This window comes from Agelaius phoeniceus, chromosome 26 (genome assembly GCF_051311805.1).
Source record: "Agelaius phoeniceus isolate bAgePho1 chromosome 26, bAgePho1.hap1, whole genome shotgun sequence".
Classification (NCBI taxonomy): domain Eukaryota; kingdom Metazoa; phylum Chordata; class Aves; order Passeriformes; family Icteridae; genus Agelaius; species Agelaius phoeniceus.
This window is the reverse complement of record NC_135290.1, coordinates 2,169,289-2,197,069: the sequence shown is the minus strand read 5'-3', so window position 1 is coordinate 2,197,069 and position 27,781 is coordinate 2,169,289. Positions and strand designations below refer to the sequence as shown.

General features: G+C 60.0%; 3 protein-coding genes across 4 annotated transcripts; 2 read left to right on the top strand and 1 right to left on the bottom strand.

Annotated features, from left to right (window-relative positions):
* Positions 1–651: 651 nt before the first annotated feature.
* Positions 652–9,306, top strand: CNTNAP1 (contactin associated protein 1). The gene is made up of 24 exons (XM_077190756.1): positions 652–826; positions 1,882–1,983; positions 2,120–2,313; positions 2,406–2,553; positions 2,737–2,940; positions 3,008–3,192; positions 3,273–3,416; positions 3,720–3,981; positions 4,371–4,520; positions 4,588–4,759; positions 4,840–4,946; positions 5,052–5,171; positions 5,268–5,471; positions 5,597–5,753; positions 5,909–6,036; positions 6,146–6,313; positions 6,391–6,609; positions 6,687–6,926; positions 7,006–7,242; positions 7,352–7,479; positions 7,589–7,682; positions 7,786–8,019; positions 8,142–8,189; positions 8,275–9,306. Exons 1-24 carry the CDS (start codon positions 748–750, stop codon positions 8,463–8,465), a joined length of 3,915 nt encoding a protein of 1,304 aa, XP_077046871.1. The 5' UTR covers positions 652–747; the 3' UTR covers positions 8,466–9,306.
* Positions 9,307–9,686: 380 nt separating this feature from the next.
* On the bottom strand, positions 9,687–22,126 carry EZH1 (enhancer of zeste 1 polycomb repressive complex 2 subunit). Its single transcript, XM_077190764.1, has 20 exons — positions 22,045–22,126; positions 21,413–21,533; positions 20,952–21,080; positions 20,555–20,674; positions 19,939–20,059; positions 19,090–19,263; positions 18,123–18,225; positions 16,932–17,095; positions 16,067–16,158; positions 15,335–15,509; positions 14,733–14,929; positions 14,264–14,355; positions 13,691–13,731; positions 13,139–13,264; positions 12,468–12,646; positions 11,860–11,955; positions 11,431–11,512; positions 11,233–11,313; positions 11,046–11,130; positions 9,687–10,946 (listed from the first exon to the last, which is right to left on the bottom strand). Exons 1-20 carry the CDS (start codon positions 22,053–22,055, stop codon positions 10,886–10,888), a joined length of 2,250 nt encoding a protein of 749 aa, XP_077046879.1. The 5' UTR covers positions 22,056–22,126; the 3' UTR covers positions 9,687–10,885.
* A 2,468-nt stretch (positions 22,127–24,594) lies between these two features.
* Positions 24,595–27,683, top strand: RAMP2 (receptor activity modifying protein 2). 2 transcript variants are annotated; one of them, XM_054649646.2, is made up of 5 exons: positions 24,595–24,727; positions 24,874–25,024; positions 25,962–26,072; positions 26,428–26,530; positions 27,298–27,683. In XM_054649646.2, the coding sequence occupies exons 2-5, from the start codon at positions 24,964–24,966 to the stop codon at positions 27,551–27,553; spliced, it is 531 nt and encodes a 176-aa protein (XP_054505621.1). In that variant the 5' UTR covers positions 24,595–24,727; positions 24,874–24,963; the 3' UTR covers positions 27,554–27,683. The 2 variants fall into 2 exon arrangements, with proteins under 2 accessions (XP_054505621.1, XP_054505620.1); XM_054649645.2 differs by having other exon boundaries at positions 26,413–26,530.
* The last annotated feature ends 98 nt before the right edge of the window (positions 27,684–27,781 follow it).

Sequence of the window (27,781 nt, the reverse complement as noted above, 5' to 3'; positions counted from 1 at the left end):
CCGGCTGCCCCAGCTGATTGCGGTGCTGCCCTGCCCGGGCAGCCAGCCTGGCACATTCTGCCAGGTCTGGAGCCACCGGTGCAGAGCTGGGCACAGCCTGGCCGTGCTCCTGCTCCTGCCTGGAGCCAGCCTGGAGCCAGCAGCTGCTGGGGCATCCCCGTCCCCCGGGACTGCTCCAGGCCCCTGGGACAGCAGGACTCCTGCTCCCTCGGGGCTGTGGGGTATGTAGGGCACGCAGGCACCAGCCCCCCCAAACCCCTCTGTGGGCGTCTGGGGGTGGTTGAGAGCAGATACGAACTAAATCCCTTCTTCTGCACCACTGGAGAGAGCGGCGACCCTGAGACCTGCAGGCCTTAATCCACGGCTTGATTACAAACCCTCCACATCTGCTGCGGGGGGGCTGCGGGCACCGCTCCGACCCTCCCCGAGCGGCGGCTGGACCGGGCACTGCCTGGGAACCGACCGGGGGTGCCCGGGGAGCTCCCGCACAGCCTCCCGGTGCGCCGGTACCGCACTCACAGAGCCCCGGCGCAGCCCGGCGCCGCTCGCCGTGCCGAGGAGTGGGGAAATCGAGCTCCCTCCCGGGCGGAGCATCTGCCGGGGGCGCGGCGGGGGTGGCCGGGGCTCTGCGCCGCGCCCGGCCCGGCCCGGTTCCCTCCCGCCCCGTGGGCGGAGCCGCCGGCCCCGCTCCGCCGCGCGGCTGCAGCACCGGGAGCGGCGGCGCCGAGGGCGCTCGGGGCGCGCAGCATGAGCGCCCGCCGCCTCTTCGGGCTCTTGCTCGCCGCCTGCGCCGGCTTCCTGCGCCCCGGTCCCGGCTGCCTCGCACGTAAGTGGGGCCGCAGTCCCGGCAGCGGCCGCTCCGCACTGCGGGACCGCGCCCGCCGCCCCGTCCGCGCATCCCCGAGCAGTCCCCGCATCCTCCGTTCCCTCGGGCGTCCCCTCTTCTTCCCCGGGCACCCCCCCCGGCATCCCTCGGGATCCTCCGCTGCCCCTGTTCGCATGGTTCCCAAGGTCACCGCCGGACGCGGCCGTCCGGGCTCTCCCGCCGACCGCGCCCCGCCCGGGGCGGCCCCGCCGCAGCCCCCCCGCCGGCCGCAGCCCCTGGGGACCCGGGACAACCGGGACGCCCCGAGGGTGCGGGATGCCCCGGAATGCCCCGGCATGCCGAGGAGAGCGGGGACGCCCCGTGGGACCTGCGGGCTCTGCCAGAACCTCGGTCAGCGCCGCCGCCCGCCGGGCTGGCCCCGCCGCGGGGCTGCACAGGGCCCGACCCCGTACCGGGGCTGGGGGCAGCCGCTCGGGAACGGGAATCGGCGAGGCCCTGGTCGCACCGGGCAGCCCCCCGTGGCCCCCTGAGACGGCGCCCGCGGTCCCTCCTCCGGGGCCGGGACGAAGGGGCATCGAGGCGGGGGTCGGTGGTACAGGAGAGGGCAGAGTCGGGGGGCGGTGGGCCGGGGGTTGATGCAGCACGGATCCTACAGAGAGAGCTGGGGATGCTCCTGAGCTCCCCGCGCTCCGTCTGACCCGGTAAGGGACCCTGAAAGAGGTTTGGGACCCCGGCCCCTCCGAAGGGTCTTCTGCCGGTGCTGCGAGGGTTCGCACGGGATCCCCCGGGATCCCACGCGGGATCGTTCCCCGCCGGGGCGGGGCAGAGCGGGGGTCCCGTCGCCCACGTCAGTGCGGAGGCGGCTGGTGCCGGCGCCGGGCCCGCAGAGGTGTGTCAGCTCCGCTGCAGTGGGAGGGGAGAGCAAAGCGGGCCCGCCGCTCCGCCGGCCCTCGGGAGCCCCGGAGCCCTCGGGGTCCCCAGGGCTGGGGAGCTCCCACAGGGACACTGCCCAGCTCCGCGCTCCCTGGCCGCCCCCAACTCCGTTCTCCCCTCAGGACCCTGCTATGATGAGCTCGTTGCTCCCCTTTACTCCTACTCCATCGGTGCCTCCTCCAGATATAACATCTTCTACTCGGCCAGCTTCGCCCGTCTGCACAGTGAGTCTCCCCGCAGGGGACGTGGGCAGGGGGTGTCCCCGGCCGGGTTTTGCCTCTCGCGGGGCTGAGGGGCCCGGTCAGGTGCTGTGGTGGTGCCGAGCAAGCAGCCGCAGGCGCTGAGCTGCTCCCCCCGCAGGCACCAGCGGCTGGTCCCCCGACCCCCGGGACAAGCAGCCCTGGCTCCAGATCGACCTGATGCAAAAGCACCGGATCAACGCAGTGGCCACGCAGGGAACCTTCAACACCTACGACTGGCTTACACGCTACATCGTGCTCTATGGAGACCACCCCACCAGCTGGAAACCCTTCTTCCAGCAGGGCAGCAACTGGGTAGGGGGGAGCCCCGGTGGGGGGGGGCTCTCTGAGGTGGGTAGAGACCCCTGACTCAGAGCAAGGTGTTGACAGTGACCCTTCATCCCCAGACATTCTTTGGGAACGTGAACGAGAGCGGGGTGGTGCGGCACGACCTGCATTACCCCATCCTTGCACGGTACATTCGCATCATTCCCGTGGCCTGGAACCCGCGTGGGAAGATTGGGCTGCGCCTGGGCCTCTATGGCTGCCCCTACCGTGAGTACCTGGCCAGGGGCTCCAGCAGCCCTGCCTGGTGGGATCCTGGCTCTGGCAAACCTCTCTCAGAGGGGGTTGTGCCCAAACACTCTGCAGCCGTGGCAGCAGAAGGGTGTGTTCCCCATACCAGGGCACCTGCTGCTGCAGGCAGTGACATGGCTGGGGCTGCTCTGCTCTCCCCAGGGTCCCACGTGCTCTACTTTGATGGGGACGATGCCATCTCCTACCGTTTCCGAGCCAAGAGGGTCAGCACCTTCGAGGATGACATCTCCTTCAACTTCAAGACACTGGAGCAGGATGGGGTGCTGATGCACGGGGAGGGCTCCCAGGGTGACTACATCACAGTGGAGCTCAAACAGGCCCAGCTCCTCCTGCACATCAGCTTAGGTGAGCCGGGACCAGGGGCTGGGGGCGTGGGGCCAGGGGGCCACGGGCTGATGCTGGTCCTCCCCAGGCAGCAGCCCACTGCACGCCACTGAGGGCCACACCACGGTGGCCGTGGGCAGCCTCCTGGATGACCAGCACTGGCACTCCTTGCACATCGAGCGTTTGGGCCACTACGTCAACCTGACGCTGGACGGGGAGGTCAAGCGCTTCCGCTGCCGAGGCACCTTCGACCAGCTTGACCTCGAAACTGAGGTGGGTGCACTGGGCAGGGGCTGCCAGGATGTTGATGGTGTCCTCCAGAGAGGGGTTGACACCCTCCCTCTGCCTGCCAGGTGTTCTTTGGAGGGGTGATCGACCACGACAAGCAGCACCTCACATACCGGCAGAACTTCCGGGGCTGTGTGGAGAACATCATGTTCAACGGGGTCAACGTCGCCGACCTGGCCCGGCACCGGCGGCCCAACATTCGCTTTGAGGTCCAGCCTGGGGGGTGGCCCCTTCTCTCCCTGCTGTGGGGAGACCCCTGGGCATCCTTAGCCCCACTGTGGGGTACCCCCTTCCCTGGGACTGGGCTCCCTGCCCGCTGTGGGGTGATGTGGGGCCAGGCAGCGGCCGTGCTCAGCCAGGCGGTGCCGGATTGACCCTGCAAGGTTGTCCCTGGCCTGGGGCGCCTGCCTGGCTCTGCCAGGCATTGGGATCAATTGGGCACGATTGAGGCCACCACTATGGGGATGAGAGGGGGACATTCCCTTCCTCACCCCTCCCATGGTCGCTCCTAGGGCAATGTGGGCCACTACTGCCAGGACCAGCTGACCAGCCCCATCACCTTTGCTGGCATCAACAACTACGTGCGGGTGCCGGGGATCCCACGGAGGAACCGCCTGGCCGTCAGCTTCCGCTTCCGCTCCTGGGACACCGTTGGCCTCCTGCTCTACACCGGCTTTTCTGACCGCCTGGGCTCCCTGGAGATGGTGCTGAGCGAGGGGCAGGTCAATGTCTCCATCGCCCAGCCTGGCAAGAAGAAGCTGGAGTTTGCTGCAGGTGGGCTGGGGGGTCAGGCTGGCAGTGGAGCGTCCCCAAGCACCTTCCTCTCTGTTGTTATTATATTGCAAGAGTTCTATTGTCATTACATTGCAAGAGTTCCATATTGCTGGAGTTTTGTACCTCCTTGATGTTTCTCATAGGCATCTCCTCTAGGCACTGACTCTTCCTTCTTCTCACAGTAGCCAACTGACTCCAGTTCCCCTCAACCAACCAATCCACTCTTTTATAACACTCTTCTTATTATTGGCTACAGCTGTGGCCTGTTAAAATCAGGCCTGCTCCTAATCTTTAATAATTAACCCAGCTGCAACTCTTTAGGGGGTAAGATTACTTTCTATACTACCTTTATTTACCTACATTCTATCCCCCTACACCTCTCTGCACAGGGCATCGCCTGAATGATGGCTTCTGGCACTCGGTGCACCTGGTGGCACGGGAGGGCTCAGCTGTGGTGACCATTGACGATGACGATGGTGCTGAGTTCCGGGTGGCGCACCCCTTCCAGCTACGCACTGGCAGCCAGTACTTCTTTGGAGGTGGGCAGCAGGGCAGGGTCTGGGGCAATGGGTGCCTCAGGGCTGCTCACCCCCATCTGTCTTGCAGGCTGCCCCAAGCCGGCCTCAGTCACTGGCTGCCGGTCAAACCAGACGGCTTTCCACGGCTGCCTGCAGATGCTGAACGTAGACATGCAGCCCGTGGACGTGGAGCTGCTGGCACTGCAACGGCTGGCACAGTACCACAACGTGTTCTTCAACGTCTGTGGGATCACAGACAGGTATTGATGGTGCTGCCTGGGAGTGGGGGACATTGTGGGGGCTGTGCTGGTGCTGTGACAGGAGCTCTCTGTGCCCTCAGGTGCACCCCCAACCTGTGTGAGCATGACAGCCGCTGTATCCAGTCCTGGGATGACTTCATGTGCATCTGCGACCTGACAGGGTACAAGGGGGAGACCTGCCACAAATGTGAGCCTGGAGCCTTGTGGGTCAGGGGCAGTAGGGGCACCTGCAGCCCTTACTCCTGCCTGGTGCCTCCCTTGCACTGACCTCCTCTCCATTCTTTTCTTCCAGCCCTTTACAAGGAAACATGTGATGCTTACCGGGTCAGCGGGAAGACCTCGGGCAACTACACCATCGACCCAGATGGCAGTGGGCCACTGAAACCCTTCACAGTGTATTGTGACATCCGAGGTGGGGGTAGCAGGAGGGCAGAGGGGACCTCTGTCTGATGCCCCTGGAGCAGGGGTGTCCTAGGGGTCAAGTCCTAAAGCTCCCCTTTCACTGCAGAGGACCGAGCGTGGACCATCATCCGGCACAACCGTCACTACGCCACACGGGTGACGGGCTCCAGCGTGGACCAGCCCTACCTGGGGGCCGTGGAGTACTGGAACGCCTCCTGGGCTGAGGTCTCAGCCCTGGCCAACGCCTCTGAGTACTGCGAGCAGCGCATTGAGCTGCACTGCTACAACTCCCGCCTGCTCAACACCCCCTGTGAGCGCCGGGAGAAGGGGGTTGGTGCTGCATGGCTGCACTGCAGGGCTGTGGGTCGGTGCTGCATGGCTGCACTGCAGGGCTGTGACACGGGACAGTGTCCTGACCCTCCTCCCTGCCTGCAGCTGGGCTGCCCTTCAGCTTCTGGATGGGTCGGAACGATGAGCGGCACTACTACTGGGGGGGCTCCCGCCCGGGCATCCAGCGCTGCGCCTGCGGGCTGGAAAAGAACTGTGCTGACCCCCAGTACTTCTGCAACTGTGATGCTGACCATGCAATTTGGTGAGTGGTGGCAGCTGTGGAACAGGAGCTGTGGGTGGGGACTGCAGTCATGGCGGGGCACAGACTCTGGGGCACTCAGATGGGTGTAACAGGGTTGTGGGCTGGTGAAGGGACAGAAACACCTCATGGCCCCTCTGATGCACTCACATTTGCAGGAGGACAGACAAGGGCCTGCTGACCTTTGTGGACCACCTGCCTGTCACCCAGGTTGTGGTTGGAGACACCAACCGCACTGGCTCTGAAGCCCAGTTCGTGCTGGGGCCCCTACGGTGCTATGGAGACCGTAAGTGAGCGGCCCCACAGAACATCCCCTGCCTGCAGAGTGCCTACATGGAGGCGTCCCACATGGAGGGACCCTGCCCATCCCTCACTGCCCCTCCTGTTCCCCACAGGCAACACCTGGAACACCGTCTCCTTCAACAGGGGTGCAGCCCTGATCTTCCCTACCTTCCAAGCCAACCACAGCCTTGACATTTCCTTCTACTTCAAGACCACTGCCCAGTCCGGAGTCTTCCTGGAGAACCCAGGCTACCGAAACTACATCCGCATTGAGCTCAACAGTACGGGGGGGCCAGAGGCTGCAGGGCTGTTGGGGGCAGAAGGGCTGGGGCATCTTCTCAGCACCGTGTCCTTGCAGCCACCAGGGACGTGGCGTTTATATTTGACATCGGGAATGGGGACGAGAACCTGACGGTGCGGTCGGTGGTACCCTGGAACGACGATGAGTGGCACCAGGTGAAGGCTGAGCTCAACGTCAAGCTGGCCCGGCTGCGGGTGGACAAACTGCCCTGGGTGGTGCGGCCATTCCCCCCACAGAGCTTCGTCCGCCTGGAATTTGACCGGCCCCTCTACGTCGGTGAGAGCCCCTGGCAACATCCCTGCACCCCCAGGTGCCCAGGTGCCACAGGGCACTCAGTGTCGGCCCCGCTGCAGGCGCGGCAGAGCACAAGATGCGCCCGTTCCTGGGGTGCCTGCGGGCGCTGCGGATGAACGGGGTCACGCTCAACCTGGAGGGCAAAGCTAACGAGACGGAAGGCGTGAGGGTCAACTGCACCGGCTACTGCCAGGACCCGCCGGTGCCCTGCCAGAACAGCGGGCTCTGCGTGGAGCGCTACAGCCACTACACCTGCAACTGCAGCGTCTCCGCCTTCACCGGGCCCTTCTGCAACCACGGTGAGTGGCAGCGCTCCGCGGGGTGGGAGGGGCTGAGGAGCCGGCGCTCCTCTCTCTCACGCCGTGGGCTCCCCTGCAGATATCGGTGGGTACTTCGAGGAGGGCACCTGGGTGCGGTACAACATCCTGCCCATGTCGCTGTACGCCGCCCGTGAGTTTGCCAGCATTGTGAGCAGCCCCTGGCAGCCCCTGCCTGGCTACAACCTCACCAGCGAGGAGGTCAGCTTCAGCTTCAGCACCACCTCAGCACCTGCCGTGCTGCTCTACGTCAGCACCTTCGTCAAGGACTATATGGCCGTGCTCATCAAGGATGATGGTGAGGGCAAGGCCCCCTGCCCCGTGGGTGCCACTTTCCGAGCCTGTAGATGGGCTGGACGTGCCCACTGAGAGGTGCAGCCCTGCTGACAGCCCTGTGCTGCCCACAGGGAGCCTGCAGCTGCGCTACCAGCTGGGCACCAGCCCCTACGTCTTCACTCTCACCAACAAGCCAGTGACAGATGGGCGGCCCCACCGTGTCAATATCACCCGCCTGCACCGCACACTCTACACCCAGGTTTGCGCTGGGGCACCCTCCCAGTGAGGCCTGGGGGCTTCAGGTCAGCCTGGGAGAGGGCATGGGCAGGGTGGCTCTGTGGGCACTGATGCTGTGCACCTTCTCCCAGGTGGACTATCTCCCCGTCATGGAGCAGCAGTTTTCCCTGTTTGTGGACAGCAAGCTGGACTCACCCAAAAACCTGTACCTGGGTCGTGTGATGGGTGAGCTGGGTCCTGCCCATGCTGGGGTCTCTGGGGTCTCCTCTGCACAGCATGGCCCTTGCCCTCTGAGAGGGATGAGTAATCTCCTTCTGTGGCCCCACAGAAACTGGCGTGATTGACCCCGAGATCCAGCGTTACAACACACCCGGCTTCTCAGGCTGCCTCTCAGGGGTGAAATTCAACACTCTCGTGCCCCTCAAAGCCATCTTCCACCCCACCAGTCCCCTGCGGCCCTACAGCATCCGGGGGGAATTGGTGGAGTCGAGCTGTGCCTCAATGCTCCCCCTCAGCACCATCCTTATCCCTCCTGAGATGGACCCCTGGTACATGGCCACAGGTGGGTGCTGTGGTGGGACCCTGGTGGGGATGGAGCCCTCGCCAAGCACCAGCTGCAGAAGGGGAGCTCCAGCATGAGACCTTGCTGCAGCCTGGTCTCAGCTGCCTCCTCTGTCTCTGCAGAGTTCCCCCACGTGCACGACGACGGCTGGATTGGGATCATCATTGGGTGTAAGTGAAGCCTCTGGCTGCTATTCCCCACTGGCACGGCCCTGCGGCCCCTCCCCAGTCCCTCACTGCCGTCTCTTCCCCGCAGTCGTGATCTTCCTGCTCCTGCTGCTGTCAGGGCTGCTGGTGCTGCTCTACTTCTACCACCACCGCTACAAGGGCTCTTACCACACCAACGAGCCCAAGGCCATCCAGGATTACGGCGGTGCCGCCAAACCGCCGGCGGCACGCAAGGAACAGAACCTGCCCCAGATCCTGGAGGAGCCGAGAGGGGACTAACGGGGCCGGGGGTGGGACGGGCTCACAGCCCCGGGAGCCGCCCGGCAATGAGCGAGCGCCGCGGGACCAAAAGGCCGAGCACACCTGAACTGCCAACACCCGCCTTCAGACTGACCGCACCGGGGCGGACCGAGCGCCACCTCCTCCCCACGGCCGCCACCGCCCGGCCCCGGAGCGCGGCCACGATGCGCCGAGCCCCAGCCTCGCTCGCCCCGGATACACCGACAGCCCCCACGCCGGAGGCCTCCACAGCTGCCAAACCCTGCCCGGCCTCTGCCACTCTGCCGGGGAGCCCCAGGCCCGGTGCCCACCCTCCCTCTGGCCGGGGGCACCCCTCTGCTGCTGCCACCCGTGTAGCTGACCCGCTGCTTTGCTCGCTTCGCCACGCAGAGAGAGCCACGAGCGCCGGCCGCGCCGCCCAGCAATACTGCACACCGGCCGCGCATGCCGCCACCGCACCTTGCTGAGATGCTGCTTTCATAAATCAGGTACAGATCCTTTCTACCATTTTTGTTGCTGGATAATTCTACTACACACTCTGGTTTTTTTTATTCTATCGGTTTGTATAAAAAACCAAACGGAAGCTCCCGCGGGAGTGAGGCCCCCGCGTGTTGTGGTACGTGGTCTGTAGTTTGCTACTTCTCTGTACGAAGTGCCAGTCCTGCCGATTACCTCCAGCCCAGGGAAAGCTCCTGTTCACTTGCTGTGTTTGTGGTAAGACAATGTTACAGATATGCATTTATCTACCCAAAGGCCTGGCTCCACTGGGCACTTTATTTTTAAAAAGTCTGTTCTTTTGAATGAGATGTGAAGATAATCAAATAAAGGCAGAATGATGGCATTTGACACTCCCCAGACTTCACCTTGGCAGCCTGGGCAGATCCTCCCCTCCCATCCCGGCTCAGCCTGCACCAAGGGAGGCACCACATTGGCAACAGCAATTCCTGGTCCCAGAGTGAGATGCAGGGTGCAGGGAGCCGGGGCTAGAGGCAGCTCAGCTGCTGCTGCACACACACATCATGTCCTGCTCTCTCCATCACCACCTCTGCCCCCTTCCCACCCTGAGCCAGAGTGATTCAGGCAGCTGGCAGCACAGGGTCACTCTGTCCCCCCTGGACCCTGGGAGCCACGTTGAGGACAGCTGGGCAGAGCCCAGCAGGCTGGGGACAGTCTGGGGACAGGCTGGTGCCCAGGGTAACAGAGGACAGGAGCAGGGAAGGGTCTTTGCTACCACTTTATTATGACAAAGGCTACAAGCCATGTTATTTAAAGTGCATTATTATTACCATTATTCACCGTCAACAAACCACAGACACAAGCCTGGCATAGTGCAGATATGGCCAAAGTGGCAGAAGACGCTTAGGCAAGAGCAGGGCTGGCAGGAGCTGGGCGGATGGAGGTGGCAGGGAGCAAGGCTCAGGCAGGTGCTGGGATACAAGCACTGCTCCAGACAGACCTAAACACCTCCATGCTCCAGGGGCCCATCGTGGACAATGGGAAGGACAGACAGACAGCCTGGCCTGCCGTGGCAGGGGCCTGGGAAAGTATGGTGAGGGCTGGGCCAGGGAGGGCTTGGCTCCCAGGCAAACCCAGCACCTCTGTGTGCTCCTGGACTAAACAGCTGGGAGCGGGCTGGGGGCCTGGAGCCAGGTCAGGGCTCAGTCAGGCTCCCCATGTCACCCTGGAAACCCAGCCCTGGGCAGTGGGAGCACAGCCCAGCACCCAGCACCAGGCCAGGCAGGAGGCTGGTGCCGTATGTGGCTCTCAGGGGAGAGCCCCAACCTTCAGGTGAGCCCAGCCCCATCCAGCCTGCCCTGTCCCAGCCCTGGAGCAACATCCCAGCAAAGGTGCTGGCAGATGCAGGACACCTGGGATGCCTGCAGTCCCTCCACCCCAAAATACAAGGCCCAGCCACAAGTTGAGGATTAGTTTAAAGTGCTTTTTTCTTTCCTTTTTGCATGGAGTGCAAGGCTAAATCTCACCCTACCAGAGAATATTTCCCCTTTATTCCCAGGGCCAGGGGGTCACAAAGCCCAAGGAAGGTTTCTGAGAAACCCCCCCTGGGTCACAACAGGCAGGGATTTTAACATCATCCTCTACCCAGCTCAGTGGCACCCCTACTCAAAGTATCATATTGCATAGTGCTGCTCTCCCATCCCCAGGCATCCCTTGGTGCCACTCCAGCCACAGCTGGGCAGTCCCCATTTCCCAGCCAGCTGGGGCAGAGGGGAGACCACCCTGGGACAGCCATGGCCCAGGGGCTGCTTACACTCCTGCCCCGAGTCCCTCTGGTGTCTGGATGGAAAGTAGCACTTGTGACACACACAGCAGCAGGAACAGCAGCAGTCATGTCAGCGTGAAGCAAACATGGCATTGCTTACAAGGTGCAGCAGCAAGGTGTGCCAGAACCACCCCGGAGCTTAGATGATGTCCGTCTCCCTCTCTATGCCGACATACTTCAGGGCATCTGCCTGGCTGTACCTGCAGGACAGAAATCATGGCTGCAGCAATGCTCCCCCCACAAACCTGCACAGAGCTGGGGTCAACCCTGCAGGCCAAGGTTGCTGCTGGCCCAGGTACCTGTAGTCAAAGAAGAGCTCCTCTCCTGCCTGGATGGCTCTCTTGGCGAAGATGCCAATGCGGTGGTCTCCGTTCACCATCACAACTGCAACCAGAGATGCAGCATCAGAGATGTGCAGCCCCAGCTTGGGCTGGAGCTCTCACAGCACCATGTCCTGCCTGGCCTGGCTGGGCAGGGGGACCTCACCTTTCGCATAGCAGTTGGGGTTCACTGAGTGGTTGGCAAAGCGGATTTTATTTCCTTTGCGAGTAGCGTCAACAACAAAATCTATTAAAAAAAAAAAGAGAAGGAAACCATGGTGTAAGGCCAGGCCTGTCACCAGGCAAGAGGTGGGCTGAGCATGCCCACCTGGCCTCTCCACCCCTGGAAACCTCAGGAAGTTACCATTGTTGAGGTTGAAGAGGAAGCTGGACATGTACTTGTCGTAGACCTTTCCTCGCCTGTCAGCCTCATCCTGTGAAATGAGCTGTAGAGGGAGATCACCTTGAGAGACTCAGCAGCTGAGGGCTGAGCCAGGTTCCAGGGCTCCCACCTGGAAACACCCCCCTGCTCTCCCTCCCACCTCAGGAGCTTGCCAGGGCTCCCAGGGATGGGGCAGGGCCAGAGAAGGGCTCTCAGGTGGCAGCACACACTCCTCCACAGTGGAGGGCCAGAGGTACTGAGACAGACAGCACAGGGCTCCATCTCCAGACCTGTTCAGAGCCCATGGGCGCAGCTGAGGCAGGGAAGGCAGCTGACCCTGCAGCCAAAGGAAGCTCTCCCACCACACACAGCCCCTGTGTGCCCGGCCAGCAGCCCCAGCACAGCACTGACCTCCCCGCAGTACTCGGAGATGAACTCGTTCTTCTGCACTGCCTCCTTGATGAATGTCCCCCAGCCAGCCACGTCTGATGGGGCCAGCAACAAATGCTGGAACCAAAATGAAAGGAAATGGGGAGAGTTGGCAGCTACAGCACTTCACAAAACACAGGTCAGGGGGGCAGCAGGGAGCCAGTGTCCATCCAGCATCCCCTTGTTATGGTGACACAGCTCCCTACACACTTACACCATTACATGGCACTGCTCAGGACCTGACACACACTGATTTGTGACTTTCTCTGAATTTCCCTTTTTTTTAAATGCTCAATTCCTTGCTCTGACCAACAGAATTCAAGACTAAATGCTTCTCTAGAGCAAATTTATACACTCCTTTGCTCTCACCATTCCTCACTCCCATCTCCTGACTTTGACATCCACAATCCCTCCTGATTTTTCCATCTACAATCCCTACTCCAGACTAAGTGCTGCAGAGGCCCAGAGCAGAGCAGCTTCTTTTCCAGACTCTGGCAGCTCCAGGAAAGCTGTTCCCCCCCCCCACACAGCAGCAGCAGCTGTGTGTCAGCTCTGCCCTGAGGCAGCCCCTGCCACGCTGCTGTCAATACCTTTTTGAGGCCTCGCTGGATGCTGCAGTTCTTGCAGGAGACCACCTTGCAGTCCCAGTGCTCTGAAGCCCCACAGGTGAGGCAGAGGTCAGGGTCACACTCCCTCACAGCCAGGTAGCAGGGGCACTGCTTGGTGTTGCACTGGGTCTTGCAGCGGCAGCCTGGGAAGCGGTTCTGACCTGCAGCAACACACACAGTGGGTTTGCACTGTGAGCTTTGGAACAGAACAGGGGCACCATGCAGGCTCTCTGCCCCAACTGCTCCTCCCCAGCCAGATCTTGAGCAGGGACAGAATAAAGTCTGGCTGTTTTCTCCACTGCAGAGCTGGGAATGGAAGCCCAGAAAGGATAAACAAACATGGCAGAGCAGGGACCCAATGCCCAGCCTAGCTGCTGGAGGCTCATCCTGCTCACAGGGGACCAGCAGCAGCACCCACAGGATACAGACACAGGGATGAGCACTAGCAGGAGTGTCTCAGCTGCCAACAGCTGCATGGCAGCACAGAACCATCTCCTTTTGGACCTTAGCCAACAGAACTGCTGTGGATGGACAGAGCAGCAAGTGCAGGAATAAAGTAGGCACCCAGCAAGCCCCAGCTCTGCACCCTCCCTGTGCTCTGTGCCAGGAGAGCTGGCTGTTTTCCTGCCCAATAGTCCTTGACCTCTTCTTACAGTCAGGGTTGCACTGGCAGAACTTCTCACAGAAATTCTGAGTCATGATGCAAGGGCAGGAGCTGTCACAGGGATGCTCAGGGTGGTCACAGGGCTGGTAGTTGTACACCTGGGTTGGTGAATTATCTAGAACAAAAAGAGAAATGCCAAGATTGGAAGCTGAACGTTGCAGGAACCATTTCAAAGCAGCAAGTGCAGGGCACTGGAGCCAAGAAGGTGCAAGCTGCCCATCTGCCTGCACTGGGCAGGGAGCCTGGCAGCACCCAGCTCCCACAGGCACACACATGGCTGGGCTCACTGACCACAGCCCAGTCCACAGCAGGGCTGCACACTGCCCTCAGCCCCCCCTGGCTGCAGCAAACCCTGCTGCACATGCAGCTCCAGTGGGCACTGGGATGGCCATGATGCCCCTGGCACCCCAAGGAGCCTGGCCAGGGGCAGTCACTCCCCTCAGCAATGCCAACCTGCCAGGCTGGTGAGCAGAACACGGCCACCCTGCTGGAAAACTGAACCTTTGCAAACCTCCCATGACACAGCCACAGCCAACTCTACCTTTCTTCAGCTGGATCTTCCTGCAGTGTGCAGCCCACAGCCTGCAAAGGGAGCAGAGAAGGTTGAGAGGATGTGTAAGCCATCAGGGAGAGAAAGCCAGCACAGCTGAGCACCAGCAGCCAGCACAGCAGAGATGGGCCTGGCAGATTCATGCATTAATGATCAGCAGCCATCATAAAGTGGAGAGAGATGAGAGTGATGCAGCTGCAGCAGGAGCTCTTTAAGCCAAACACTAGAGCCAGAATAATATTGGACACACTGAGATCAACACACAAAGTGGGTTACAGGTCAGGGAGCTGAGGCAGAGGCTGCTCTTAGGGAAGGGGCACCAGGACTAGCAGCCTGTGCTGCCCTATCCTCGAGCTGAGCCTGGGGCTGCAGGGCCACTGAGCCCCCAGGCAGAGCAGCAGCCCTGGAGCTGGGCCAGGGCAGCACCCAGCAGCAGCAGCCCCATGTGACAGCAGGATGTGCACGCAGATGGGAGCCAGATGGGGATTACCAGGAATTCATTGGCACAAAAAGCAGAGGATCTGGTTGCATTTTAAGAACAAAACAAGCTTGTCCAACACTTGCCTGTGCTTCCTTTTCTTCTTCTGGGATGGATTCATTAACTCATTTGTTGGCAGTTTCGTTATAAGCGATTCCTTCACTGCAAACTGAAAGACCTACCAAAGAACACAAGCAAAAAGAAGAAACAAGTTCAGTGCACTCAAGTTGTTTTATCAAAAGCATAAGGAGAGTGTGAGTAAGCACAGCAAGGCTCACAGGCCTGGGCTGAGAGAGCAGCAGCTCTGCCCCATTTTCCTGCCTATGGCACACTGCCTCCTCCTGCCTGGAAAATGAATGCCTGCACACCTGGCTGTGACACTGCACACGGGAGGGAACCCACAATGCCAGCAACAAAGGGCTCACTCTGCCAACAGCAGCACTGCTGCAAAAGCGTTGATGTGGGGAGGTTTGTGGCAGAGAAATAAAATCAACAGGCAGTGGCTCTGGCCCTGGCCCCTCTCTTGCAGCTGCATCGCCTGCTCTGGGCACCCACCTGCTTGCAGGTCTTTGTCCCCAGCAGCCTGGCAATTGAGCAGAAGTTGTTGAAGTAGGTCCCATGGAACACACGGAAGAGTGACTCCTCGGCTCCTGTCCACTCCACGGGCTCCTGCGGCGTCTCCACCGCAAACAGCTGGGAGGAGGCCGGGCTCAGCTTCTGCTTTGTGGGGGTTTGGCAGCGGGAGTTGGCCTCTGGCAGGAAAGGCACATGGTAAGCCAAGCACACCCTGGCCATCGTGGTTCTGGGGGGCAGTGGTCACCCCCTAGTGCCCTGCAACCCTGCACTGCATTCCCAGCCACACACTCCTGCTTCAGGCCAGGCACAGTGCTCAGGAGCCAAGGGCTTGCTCTGGGCTTTGCAGGTCCCAGCAAAGCTCTTGCTTGGCCTGGCAACGTTCCTCCTTCCTGGGAAAGGACAGTGAATCCCACAGCAGCAAGGGCAGGGCTGGTGTCCCTCATGTTTGCTGGGAACACTGACTGCTAACTCCAAATTCTCCAGCTGAGCAGTAAGCAGAGGGGAGCCTGGAAGAACTCCAGCTGGGAGGAGCTGCCTGCCCTCACAGAGAGGAGTGGGGTGTCTCAGGACTGGCACCATACCCGAGGAGCTAGAGGCCCACTCGTTGCCCGTGTCGCGGTCGCTGTCGCCCTCCCTGGTCTCGGTGACAGCCGGGGTGCTGGAGCAGGACGCGCCCACCACGTGGTGCCGCCGGCGCCGACGCCCGGAGCACTTGGATCGGGGGTTGTGCAGGGCAGCAAACTCCTTGGCTCCTTCCTGCAAGCAGAGCAGAAGACAAGACAGGTGGCAAATGACCAGGGAATGCAGGAAGGCTTTTCCACAGACCCTGGGACAAGCCCTGTCCTACCACCACCAAGAGCAGGTAGAAGAGGCTGGCCACATGTGGTCCCTTCAGCAAGTGCCAAACCAGCTGCTTGTGTTGCATGTTCCCACTCTGTTCCCTTTGGCATTGCTGCCCAGTCAGCAGAGGCTCCCTGGCCTGAACCCCCAGCCCACTCCTCTGGATCCTCCTGACTTCTCGCTCTGCTCCTTTTAGCAAGGGCTTAATTTCTCCAACACTGCACTGAGTCCAGAGAAATTATCTGTAATACAATTTCCCATCTGCCAGCACTGCAATTAGTCTTTATTGGAGATCTGCTATAATATGCATCTGGTAAGGTCTGCATTTGCAGTCATGCTCCTCTGAATCCCACAAGGACCAGAACTAATTCTGAAAAAATTATCCAAGTTGTGCAAAAGATCCACAGAGCTCTGCAGAGCACAGCTGGCCAGGGCACTTCTCTCATGGTTTCTAAGGTGACAGAGAAACATACCAGCCACAGGAAACAGTCTGCGCCGCAAGGATCTGGCTCAATCTTGGTCTCTCTATTCTTTCGTTTGTACACATTAGGAGTAGCATGAAAAGCTGAAAAAGTAACAGTTATCTTTACTATTAGCATTCTCCAAGGGTCTCCCCCCACTCTGCAAGGGACAGGAAGCAGGAGCCTGTGTGGCTGAGGGTTCCCCTGGCAGCAGGGCCTGAGGTGACCAGACCCACAGGGTAACCCTGCTCCAACCCACAACGGGCACTAGGCAGCTTGGGAAGGAGAGGCCAAAGGAGAAGGATCAGCTTTCACACTGAAACAAAAAGACCACGTCATATTAATATTATATCTTTTAATAAATAATTCACTGGAAAAAGTCCTGTGACTTCCCAAAGAAGCCCTTAAGACCTGGAGAACAGCAGGTCCAGCAGCTAATCAGTATCCAAAAGGCTTTGGCAGGACCAACCGCAGGAACATGACTAAGACGAAGCTGTAAGTTCCAGTGAGGCAACAAAACACAGGGGGCATGTCCAGACTTTGGCAGTGAAACATTCATGCCTTTCACTGAGGAGCTTCTGCAAAGCAAGAGCAAAGTCTGGTGGCGGCAGGACTACTGCACAAACTGCCGGGAGCTCGGAGGCGGCGTGCTGAGCGCGGAGAGGGGACGGCCGCGCGCGTCGGTCTGCCGTCCGTGGGAGCCAAGAGCGGAGCCGTCTGTACCAAAGGCTTCTGGGCACCCGTCAGCTCCTAAGGCCCCACTGCAAACGCACGAGGCACCACCCTCCAGAGACTCCAGCACGGACTAAGCAAGGCGTGCAGAGGAAAACTGAGGAGAAAGGGCTCTAGGGGAGCGTCCGGCTGAGGCGGCACTTACGATGCAGAAAGCAGTCGTACTTGAAGCAGCGGCGGCAGAAGAGGGTGTGGAAGGAGTGCAGGGACTGCTCCCGCTGCACCGACTTGGCGCACGGCCCGTCGATGTTGGGGGTGCACTGCGGAGGCAGCACGTTGGGGTCAGACACCTCCGTGAGCTCCCGGTACCTGGGCACAAACACAAACACCCAGGGATGTGCTTTCCCCAGCTGGGACAGCTTTACAGCACCATCAGGCCCGGGCTCGGGTACTGTTAGAATTCAGGACATCCCTCTGGCTGTCCTGCATTGCCCAAACCCCTGCCAGGGGGCTCAGAGAGCTTGGCACAGAGCTCAAGACACCTGTGACTTTGATTGTGACCCATGGAAAAAAGTACCAACCTTATATGAGGATCTGCAAGCCACAAAAGTCTAAATAGAATAATAATTAGCTTGTCACAGGGTGAAAAATAGATTTTTTGGGGTTTTTAGAATGGGGGTTCAGGAGGCAAGAAGGAGGGATTATAATAACAATTAGCTTGTCACAGGGTGAAAAATAGATTTTTTGGGGGTTTTTAGAATGGGGGTTCAGGAGGCAAGAAGGAGGGATTATAATAATAATTAGCTTGTCATGGGGTGAAAAATAGATTTTTTGGGTTTTTAGAATGGGGGTTCAGGAGGCAAGATGGAGGAATCTGGGCATGGCCAGTCTTTCTCCTTCTTCTTGGCCTCCATCTTCTGCTGTGATGTTGGCACTTTTGGATTGTTTTGAGTAGAAGCTCACTGTCTAACATAGGTGATAGGTATTGGGAAGTTATGGTAAATAATGTACACGTAGTTTTTAGTATAAAAGATAACACCAGTGTGCCTCTGTCTGACCTGCTGAACAGACCTCAGCAGGCCAAAGAAAGAATTTTATAGATAAGAAACAATAAACAACTTCGAGAATGAGAATAGAAGAGTTCTGACTCCTTCTTTGACTGCTGGGCTGGGAAAAGAGAATTTCTAACACATCTGGGGGTCACTCTGAGCAGCAGAAGTCCTGAGAAGGTACCTCAAGACCAAACTGCAGCTTGTAACACTCAAAACACACTCTGCTCACAGAGCCTGCAGGCACTGAGCTTTGTGGCCCAGCCAGCCCACAGTGCTGGTCTCTGAAATAAAGATTTCAACTCTTGCTAAGAAAAGGAACAGACAACAGTGCAGGAATTTTCTACCTTTCTTTCATATCCTCTGGGAAGCCATACTCAGGAAACATGGAAGAAATAGCAGTGAATATCATGTCATTGGGGAACCTCTTCTTTGAACACTTCTTGTTACCTGCAAAGAGAGGAGACACAATTCTTCAGACAAGCTGATGTGGATGGGTCCTTCCTCCCTGCACAGAGCAATTCCAGAGATGCTCAGGATTGTGTTTTAACACAGAAATGTAATCCCATGCACAACAGATAACCTTGTGATCTGCAGCCAGGCTGAGGTATTCCTAAAGCAGTGCTAGGCCACTTTCAGTGCAGCATGATGCACTGCTGGGAGCACCAACTTCTCTGAAGTGCTATTACTATTTGTTTCTGCCAAGGCAGAACTTGCAGACAATGCTTTTCTACATCCACAGAAGTGTTGGTGTTTGTGCTGCCTGTATCACTACAGACCAAGGACAAAGACAAAATTACCCAGCAGCATTCAAAAGGTCATCGAGGACACGTGAAAATCCCACAAACCAGAGCTTCCTCTAGGGAACAAGAGCTCCAGGTGGCACAGGCGAGGGAAGAGGAACACTAATACATGGAAAGCAGGTCTGGAAGGGATTTGAAAATGTCCATCTCCCTGCCTCCCACAGAAACAGATCCACCCACACCTCCCTGACAGGTGTTTGCCAGACCAGCACTTGAAAACATCCCACAGCCTCTCAGAAAACACCCAGCTCTGCTAATCTCACAGGAAGTGGGTTTCCAGATGACTCATCTAAATAACTTCTCACCACACTTTCAGATGGTGATTTCTTCCCCTGTCCATAGCAGACAGTGAGAACAGACCATTTCCCTTCTGCCACAGAACTTGTCAAGCTGGAACTGCTCTTGGCACATTAACAAGCCAGGGATGGCAGCAGAGCAGTGCCCAGCGCTCAGGAGGGGCAGGACAGAAATGTGACCAACATAATCTTCACTTCTCTGGGGGCAAACCCACCTTCCACTGCAATTCGCTTTCTCTTCCTTGTCACTGGCAGCTCCTCCTTTCCATCCTCCTGTTTCACCTCAGAATCATTGTGTCCTTCCTCTTCCTCGTCCGAGTACTGATTCAGAGCATTCACTAGCTCCAGGAACACAGCATCACTGATGAGGACTGACCCTGAAATCATTTCTGAAACACACAGAAGTGGCAGTGCCACCATCTTTCTCATTTCTCACCGCAGCAAACCACAAGCCTACGTGCTCTGCTACCCACCAGAGCCCTTCTCTCAGTTTTTTTGGGGTAGGTGGGATTTTAGCACTAAAGTCAGTAGTGGTGCATCATTTTCAGCAATGTGGGGATAGGCCACACCAGTTTTTCCTGTCTTCCTCCCTGCTGGGTAATTTTATGATGGGGCAGGCAGCGCTTTTCATTGATTAAACTCTTGGCTGAATCAACAAGCAGAACAGGGTTGCTGAGCTACTCCCCCTCTAGCACATTTTCAGCATCCCAGAGGATGCCTGTGAATCCCTGCACACAGGAGAACTGGCTCCAGAGCACTCCAGGCATTAAAATGGAGTGAGATACCCAAAGGCAGGAATGTGCCCTTGCAAAGGAGAACAGCAGGCACCATCCTGTTTCCCTGCTCTGAGAGCTCCCACAGAAAAGCTGGTTGCTGCTGCCACCTTTTGACTTCTGAACTACTTGGATATTTGCAAGAGACTGAATCACAGACCCATAGGAAGGTTTGGGTTGGACGGGATCTTAAAGCTCATCTTGTTCCACCCCTGCCATGGACAAGCCAGGTTGCTCCAAGCCCCATCCAGCCTGGCCTGGAGGGGACAGAGCTGGCTGCTCCCAGGTTACCTTCCTCTCCATGAACTTTGCCATCATAGTTATTAATAAGTTCTTCAATGAAAGTTTCATCTTCTTCCTTCACCTCGTCGCCCATGTAAGGGATATTGCATAGAACTGTTTCATCCTCCACCTGAAGAGAGATCAGACACAGCTCAGAAAAGCAGAGTTTGCTGACCCCAATGGGGCTGTGCTCTGGTCCCTCAGACCTGCCAACAACACACAGCAAAGCTTCAGATGTCTCATCACTGACACATCAGGGCTATCCCACTGTAACCCAGTCACAATCAAAAGGACCTGCCTAAGAAATAAATCTCTTTGTATAAAGGGAAATAAAAATCTTAGGGAAAAACACAAACAAACAAAACCCCCCCCAAAAAAACATATTTACTCGTTGAATCCTGTGAAACAATGGTGACTCTGTCAAGAAGCCACATGCAAATGAGACTACCTGGTGAGGTAGTGTGGACACAAGGCTGGCTGGGATTCTACAAAACAAGCAACTAAAGTAGCATTTTCCATCATCTCTCAAGCAGATGTTGCCTGAAACAAGTGGGATGAAGAGCCACTTCCCAACTGTTTAACAATCAGATGCTGACCTCACTGAGACCCCATGCTTCCCACGTACCATGAAATTCTGCTGAAGGGGGGACCAGGAGTACATAATGGGCACCAGTGCCACTGTGTTCAGGGTCCTCATGTACAGTGTCTGGCTTGAAAATCCCGGGAAAATGCTCTCAACAGTGCACTGGAATACAAGTACAGAGAAGGTCAGTGAGGAACCACTCTGGGAGGCTGCCACAGCCTGAGGAAAACTGAATTCAGGACAAACACAGAAACCCCACATGCACTCTGTGCACTCCATCACAGGAAAAAGCCTTGGGGGTACTTTTTATCCATTTCTGCATTGCAGAAGTGTGAGGCATGGACAACACAGACAAAAACTCATCCACATCCCCACAGCTCCCTGCAGAGTCCTGGCTGCAGTCCCCACTTGCTGATGCTGCCCCTTTTCCTCTGCACACCTGTTTCAGGAATGGGTGCCCACTGACTGGCTTCATCAGCTGCACTGGCTGCACCCGAAGCTTCTTCCAGTCTTCATTAAGGATCTGAGTCTTTTCATGAACCTTCGCAAAGTTGGCCACAAAGAGAGCCTGAAAGAGAGGGAGCAGTCTCAAAATTTAAGAAAACCCATTGAGAACTCCAACAGCACTGAAAGGGTTCAGCAAGGAGAAAAACCAACTGGAAATGAACTCTCCTGCTGCAGTTACACCAGTGCTTGTTCAATGGCCTTGTGTGTGCAACAGCTCCTGCCCACACAGCTCAAGACAGAGCATGAGGAGAAGTGGCATCTCTTCCCATTGACCCAAGTCAAGCACAGCTTATCAATTCACCTCGCTGACACCCTCTGGTATCACTCAAGACACTCTGAGCTGAAATGAACTCTTTTTGGGGCATCTCAGCCCAGTCCTTGCTGTGGCTGTACCTTTGCTCCCATGTTTGCCTGGAACCTCTTGAGCTGCCGCAGACGCATGTACTCAGACTTGACTTTCCTTTTCCAGTACATGATACACTTGGATGTCGGAGGAGTGGTAATTTCCATTTTTCTGAAACAGTACAGAAAGAATAAACATTAAATAATGGCGAGCTCAACCCCGAAACAACTGATACTAGAAAAACATCCCTGTGGACCGGAAAAACACTCTGTCCATCAAAGACTTAAACCAAGCAAAATAACGCCGCCGCTCTGCAGCGCTCCTGGCTGTGGAACACCCCCAGCCGAAGCGCACGGACAGGCCCGGGACAGCAGCGAGGGGCGGTGCTGACCAGAACCGCCCGTGCTGTCCCCCGAGCCCCCGGGGCGAGCGGGGGTCCCCGCCCTCCCCCGGGACCCGCCGCCGGGGAGCCGAAGCTCCACTCCAGCCGCCCTCCCTGCCGCTCCGGCCGGGCCCGAGCGCGTCCCAGCTCCGCCAACAAGAACCGGAGCGAGCCGAGGCCGGGCCGGGGGGGAGCGGGCCCGAGCCCCGCAACTCCCTGCCCCAGCGGGCCCGGCTGGTACCGCGGGGACCCGCAACCCCCCAGGAACGCCCGGGACCCCCCGGCCCCGCCCGCACTCACTGCTCGGCCATCGCGACAGGGGGAGGCCGCGCGCCCCCGCCACACTGCGCGCGCGCCGGCCCGCCCCGGACCCCGCCCCGGACCCGCCCCGGACCCCGCCCCGAGCCCGCCTCAGGCACCGGACCCGGCCCCGGATCCCGCCCCGAGCCCGCCTCAGGCACCGGACCCGGCCCCGGATCCCGCCCCGAGCCCGCCTCAGCCCCGTACCCCGCCTCGGCCCGCCCCGGGCCCGGTCCCTCACATCGTCAGGCCCCGCCCCCGGTCCTCACACACCCCCCGGGCCCGCGCCCTCTCATCCACAGGCCCCGCCCCTCTCATCCACAGGCCCCGCCCCGCGCCGCCGCCGCCGGTGCCGGTGCCGGCGCCGGTGCCGCTGGGTCGGGGCGCATGGGCTGCCCCGGCGGAGCGGGCCCGTTCCAGCCTGGAGGAATCCCCTGTCGGCTGCGGGGAACGGGTTAAGCAGCGGCTCAGTGCCGTGCCCGCCCACTCCCGGTGTGCCTGGGCCCTCCCGGCCCCTATTACGGGACCGGCCCGGTCCCGCGGGAAGCGTTGGTGGGACAGCGCCGTTCCCGCCCGGTTCCACAGCGCTCCGGGCCCCGGGACAGCCCTGCCCGGCGTGGCCACGCTCCCCGACGAGCCGTGCCGGTGATCCCGGGTCCTTTTGGCCCCACCCCTCCCTGTGGCGGCGCCGGGCAGGAAGCGGCTGCGGGCGGCCGCTTTCCTGCCCCGGGGGCCCCGGCGCTGGGGAGCGGCCGGAGCTGCCTGTGCCCCGGCGGGGGCCCCGTGCGCGGTGTGGAGTACGGGCTGCCCCGGGGCTCCGGCAGGGTGACTGCGGGGTTCGAGCGGGGCCGGCCCGCCCGTATCTGGGAGCTCCGCCGAGCCCGGTGGGGCGGGGGCCCGGCGTCCCCCGACCCTGCCGGGCATTGGCTCGGGAGCGGGCGGAGAGCTCGGGAGCCGGGGTTCCGGATAGGTGCCCGGGGGAGCCCCAGCCGAGCGCAGGGACCCCGCTGTCGGGAGGATGAGGATGCTCCCCGGGCTAGGGCCGCTCTGCTGCCCGCTCGTGTCTCTGCTCCCGCGGGTGTGGCAGAGGCAGCTGGGGGTGCTGCACGGAGGCCCCAGTGCCTCCACATGCACACTTGGAGCGTCACAGGCATGTGTCCCCAGCCCTGCAGGCTGGCCTCATGCTGTCCCCTCCGCAGCACCCACAGCGAGCTCTCCAGTGGCACCCAGCTGCTCTCCTGCCCTGGCCTGGGGCCATCGACACCTTCTTTCTGCGGGTTCACGCTGAATTCTTCACCAGCTGCACAGAGGCCAGGCTCCCCAAGCTGGGCAGTTGGCCCCCAGTGTGGCTGTGGCTGCCTCGTGCCCCTCGCAGCTGCCCTCACACTCAACAGAGCCCAGAAAAGGGTTCCAATCCCAGGGAGAAGCTGCCCATCTCCTGCTTGCCCCCCAGGTCTTTGAGGGGCCAGCGACAGCCTCCTTCCCTCCCCGTCCTGGCAGCTAATGAGTGGGAGGACAGGACTGAGGGTGAGGGTGACAGGGCAGAGCAGGGATGGGGAGCTTGGGATTCCCTGGGCATGGAGGGGGTCCCGTGGCGCGAGGGGAGGCTGGGCACGGGGCTCCAGATGCCTGCATCTGCCTGGGGGAGCACCGGGGGGAGAAGAGCCCCACACAACTGACCCCGCACCCCAGGTGGGGGCTGGCAGGGAACGCCGGGGATGCCAGGCTGGGTGGGGAGCCCTTGGCAGGCAGCCACCGTCCTGTCCCTGCCCATCCCCTCCGGACGCCCCAGGAGGGGGGCGGCCGTCCCAGCCCTGGGGCCGCGCTGAGATCATTGGGTGTCTCCCTGGCAGAGGCTCCTGCCACCCGGCTGGAGGCTCCGCCGGCTCCACCAGAAACAGGGACCAGTGGCTCCAGCCCTGCAGGCACTGGAGAGCTGGGGATGACTTCCAGATGTGGCCACTCGCCCGCAGAGGGTGGCTGCTGCAGCCGGGGAAGCATCAGACAGCTCTGCCAGGACCTTTGCTGGGGAGCTGCGATCCGCAGCAGGGAGGGTCCCTCCGAGCTGCCCTGCCCTGCGCTCCGCTCCCTGCTCTGCAGGCTGATGTTAAAGGGCTGCGCTCTGCCCCGGCCAGGCGTGAAAGGTCCCGTGTAGGAATGTCGCAGACCCGCGGGCTAAAGTCACCCCCAGTGCGGGGGACACGGGCCCCTGGGCAGGAACTGCTCCAGGAAGGGGGGGCTCTGGCAGAGTCAGGCAGGCGCCAGGCTGGACAGAGCAGGAGGAAGGCACTGGGGCCAAGGACTGGCAGGGTCGGCCAAGTGTCTGCCCTCTCCCCACCTCCTCGGCCTGGTGCCTGGGGGTGGATTGTGTCATCACCCTTCCCTCCTTGGCCATGGGCAGGAGCTGGGGCTGCCCCTATGGGGCAGGTGCTCGGGTGAAGCAGAACCTGCGGTTTTGGGGCCGTGGGTCCCCCTGCCGCCCCCATTGCCGGGCGGCAGCACCCGTCCGGGGACATTGTGCTTTCCCGTCCACTCCCCCCGCTGCTGGGCTGCCTGCCCTCCACGCAGGAGACGAGGGATTTCACAACCCAGCCCAGACAGGATTAAAGAGAAATACACAAGTAAACAAATCGCGGCCTCCTAACGCTGGACGTGCCGTTCAGGGAGCGGATCCTGCGGGCCGGTGGGTGAGGCGCGGGCGCCGTGGGTGCCGGGGTGCGGGAGCGATGCCCGCGGGGGCCGGCACCGCACGGGACAGCGCCGGGTCCCGCCGGGAGAGCGGCTTCAGAGCAGCACTGAGCAATCTCATTTTTCACACGTCTCCTGTAGTCAAACTGCCCCTGTCAGAGGAAAGGAGTTGCTTCCTGTTATTTCCATTGAAATCCTTGTCCCGCTCGTTAGCCGGCAGGCTTTGGCAGGATGGCACCGCGCACGCACATCAGCTCCGGCCGTCTCTCCCAGGGGCTCCTGCTGCTCTGCGGTAAGTGCGCGGGGCGCGGCCCCGGGGGCTCCGCGCCCCGAACCACCCCGCACGTGGCCGCCCTCCCACTCGTGGGGCCCGGGGCCAGGGTCTCGGCTCAGCCCGCCCCCATCGGCCCACCCCGAAACGGGACCAGCCTGTCAAGGCTGAGGTTAGATGGGGCAGGCATGGCCAGGGGGCACGGCAGGTGAGCACCAGGTGCTGTGGGCAGCTCCCACCAGGATCTGGCAGGGCTGGGAGAGGAGCTGTAGCACCGCACATGGCCGGGCAGGGGGGCTGGATGGGGCCATCAGGGGCAGAAATCGGGACAGGGTGGGCTGCCCTTAGCACAGCCAGTGTACCAGCCCAGCAGTGCCCCATGGCCAGTGCCCAGCTGTGCCAGAGCTCCCCACAAGCTGCCCAAGGAGCGCACAGTCCGGCAGCTCAGCACGGAGCCAGCATCAGTGCCCCACAGCCGAGGCTGGAAGGTGGATGGGGCAGTTTCCCTGAGCCATGGGGCTCCCGTGGGCCAGGCCAGACGTGCCCCACGCCCTTGGCAGGCAGTGCTGGGTGTGGAGCTGATGGCAGGCGGAGGGGTTCTGCAGCAGCTCTGGGCTGGGGCCAGTGCTTCCTCTTCCTGCCCCAGCCCTGTCCGGCTGACACGCAGCACCACGCTGGCTCCCCGTGGCTCGGGGTCCCCGTTTGTCCCCATGCTGTGAGCATGGCCCAGGGTTTGTAGCCCCTAAACAGCCCCTCTGAACCTTTGGATAGCTGCCTGCTATAGCCTGGCTAGCCCCTGCCCATATGGGGGGCTGGACACCTCAGCCCCAGCATGTACCAGGCTCTGGCTCCCTGTGCCCCAGCTGCCGGCTCCAGTGCCAAAATGAGCCCTGTCAGCACCCTTACGCCCTGCCTCAGACCCTGTGTCCCCTCTCACCCTGTGTCCCTCCCTCTGCAGTGCTCCTGGGGCCTGGCCTTTGTCACACGGACGCCGTGACAACGAGCTTCAGCCAGGACACTGCGACAAGCCCACCCACGGCCACGTCCAACGGGACAGCCCAGTCCATGGGTGAGTGTTGGGGGTCAGCAAGGGCCAGGCAGCACTGCAGGACAAATGGTGCCCTGGCCAGAGCTGGCCCTGTGCCACAGAGTGATCCCTTCTTTCCCTTAACCATCCCAAAAATAAAGCCCGTGCCGCAAAGCTCTCCCTGCCACTGCCCACAGTGGGGGCAGCCAGCAGCAGCCTGCCCTCCCTCTGTGCCCCTGGCATTGCCCTGGGCTGCTGCAGGTCCATCCCTCCCTGTGCTGATGGCTCTGCCACCGGCCTGGGCAGGGCTCCAGGTGTCACCTGGCAGCAGGGCCAGGCAGGGATGCACTGTGGGCAGAGGCATGCTCAGCCCCATGCTCAGCCCCTTTCCTCACAGAGGGCAATTACACCGCCATCACACAGCACTGCTGGGATTACTTCGTCTACCTGATGAGGAATGTGCTGACATCGGAGCTGTGCGAGTGGAAAGTCATCAGCAGGTACGGGCCAGCAGGACTGTGAGAGCCTAAATGAGAGATGCAGGACTCCAGGTGGCTCTTCAAAATGCAGTTTACTGTATCCAAGATGTTACAGCAGTCCAGGGCAGGCCTGGAGACCCTTAGTTTAGGTTACAATGCATTATATACTTTTCTTTTGCTTACAATGCATTCTATACTTTTCTTTGCTGAGCATCTTCATACAGTAGAACCAATCTATACCTTAACTTTTATCTATAGCCTATCATAACTACGAGAATTACCATATTCATGTCACTGTTCTCCAGTCACTCAAAGTTAGAAGTTAGTACATTACAGTTTAAGTTAGCAGTTGTTTTTCAGTTTTCTTGCAGTAGAAAATTCTGAGACCTTTTTTCTACTTGCAACATCAGCAGGCTTGTTTCCCTGTGCTATCTTTCTGCTTGGTAAAAACATCTTCTTGCTCTAAGTCTTAAAAACCCCTTGTAACTAACACACTAACTAACACACCCTTTGCCTCCTTGGTTATCCAGTAAGACTGGCTCAGTAATTCTTTTCTTCTATATCAAAACTTGCTTCCATCTCTATTCCTTCATCAGACTCTACATTTAAAAATCTTTCTGCTAAGCATCTGTGAGACTCTCTTGTCAAACTTGCATCCTTCCCAACACAGCACCTTCCCCTCTAGATCCGGGGGCAGGGGCTGGGCACTCCCCCAGGGTACTGCCGGTGCCCGGCTGTGTGCCCCCGGTGTCCCATCCCCTGCCGGTGTCCCGGTGTCTCTCCTCCAGGCCCTACAGCGAGCTGCAGAACTGCCTGGAGGGCTGGGCAGAGCGACTCAACTACAGCTACCCCAACGCCCTGGCCGAGCAGTACATCTTCCAGAGCCACCACATCTACTTCCACAACTGCACCCTGGAGCACCCGGTGTACTTCGACCCGCCCGAAGATGTGCTCCTGGCCATGATCATCGCGCCCATCTGCCTCATCCCCTTCCTTGTCACCCTGGTCATTTGGCGCAGCAAGGACGGCAAGGCGCAGGCTTAGAGCTGCCCGGCTGCGGGACCCCCGGACCGCCCGGTGGGCTCTCGGTGCCACCAACCCGCGCTGCGGCGGCGGCCGGTTCCTCCCGCGCCTTCCCCACCCCGCGGCCCGGTATTAAACGCTTCTCCCCCCACGCCTGGCGCTTGTTCTTCGGCCGCTCCATCCCTGCAGGGCCCGGCCCGGGCCAGCTCCCGCCGCCAGCGCCCTCCCGGCAGCTCCTTGCTGTAGGGA

What these genes read in the sequence shown, in the direction of transcription:
- EZH1 (XM_077190764.1), bottom strand. An exon ending in CAGACTGTTTCCTGTGGCTG is followed by an intron (nt 15,510 to 16,066) that starts GTATGTTTCTCT and finishes CTCTGCTTGCAG; the next exon opens with GAAGGAGCCAAGGAGTTTGC. An exon ending in CTGCCAGTGCAACCCTGACT is followed by an intron (nt 12,647 to 13,138) that starts GTAAGAAGAGGT and finishes GTGTTGCTGCAG; the next exon opens with GTCAGAACCGCTTCCCAGGC.
- RAMP2 (XM_054649645.2), top strand. Translation starts at nt 24,964, where the DNA reads ATGGCACCGCGCACGCACATCAGCTCCGGCCGTCTCTCCCAGGGGCTC. An exon ending in CGGGACAGCCCAGTCCATGG is followed by an intron (nt 26,073 to 26,412) that starts GTGAGTGTTGGG and finishes CCCCATGCTCAG; the next exon opens with CCCCTTTCCTCACAGAGGGC. An exon ending in GAGTGGAAAGTCATCAGCAG is followed by an intron (nt 26,531 to 27,297) that starts GTACGGGCCAGC and finishes TCTCTCCTCCAG; the next exon opens with GCCCTACAGCGAGCTGCAGA.
- CNTNAP1 (XM_077190756.1), top strand. Translation starts at nt 748, where the DNA reads ATGAGCGCCCGCCGCCTCTTCGGGCTCTTGCTCGCCGCCTGCGCCGGC. An exon ending in CAGCTTCGCCCGTCTGCACA is followed by an intron (nt 1,984 to 2,119) that starts GTGAGTCTCCCC and finishes CTCCCCCCGCAG; the next exon opens with GCACCAGCGGCTGGTCCCCC. An exon ending in GATTGGGATCATCATTGGGT is followed by an intron (nt 8,190 to 8,274) that starts GTAAGTGAAGCC and finishes TCTTCCCCGCAG; the next exon opens with TCGTGATCTTCCTGCTCCTG.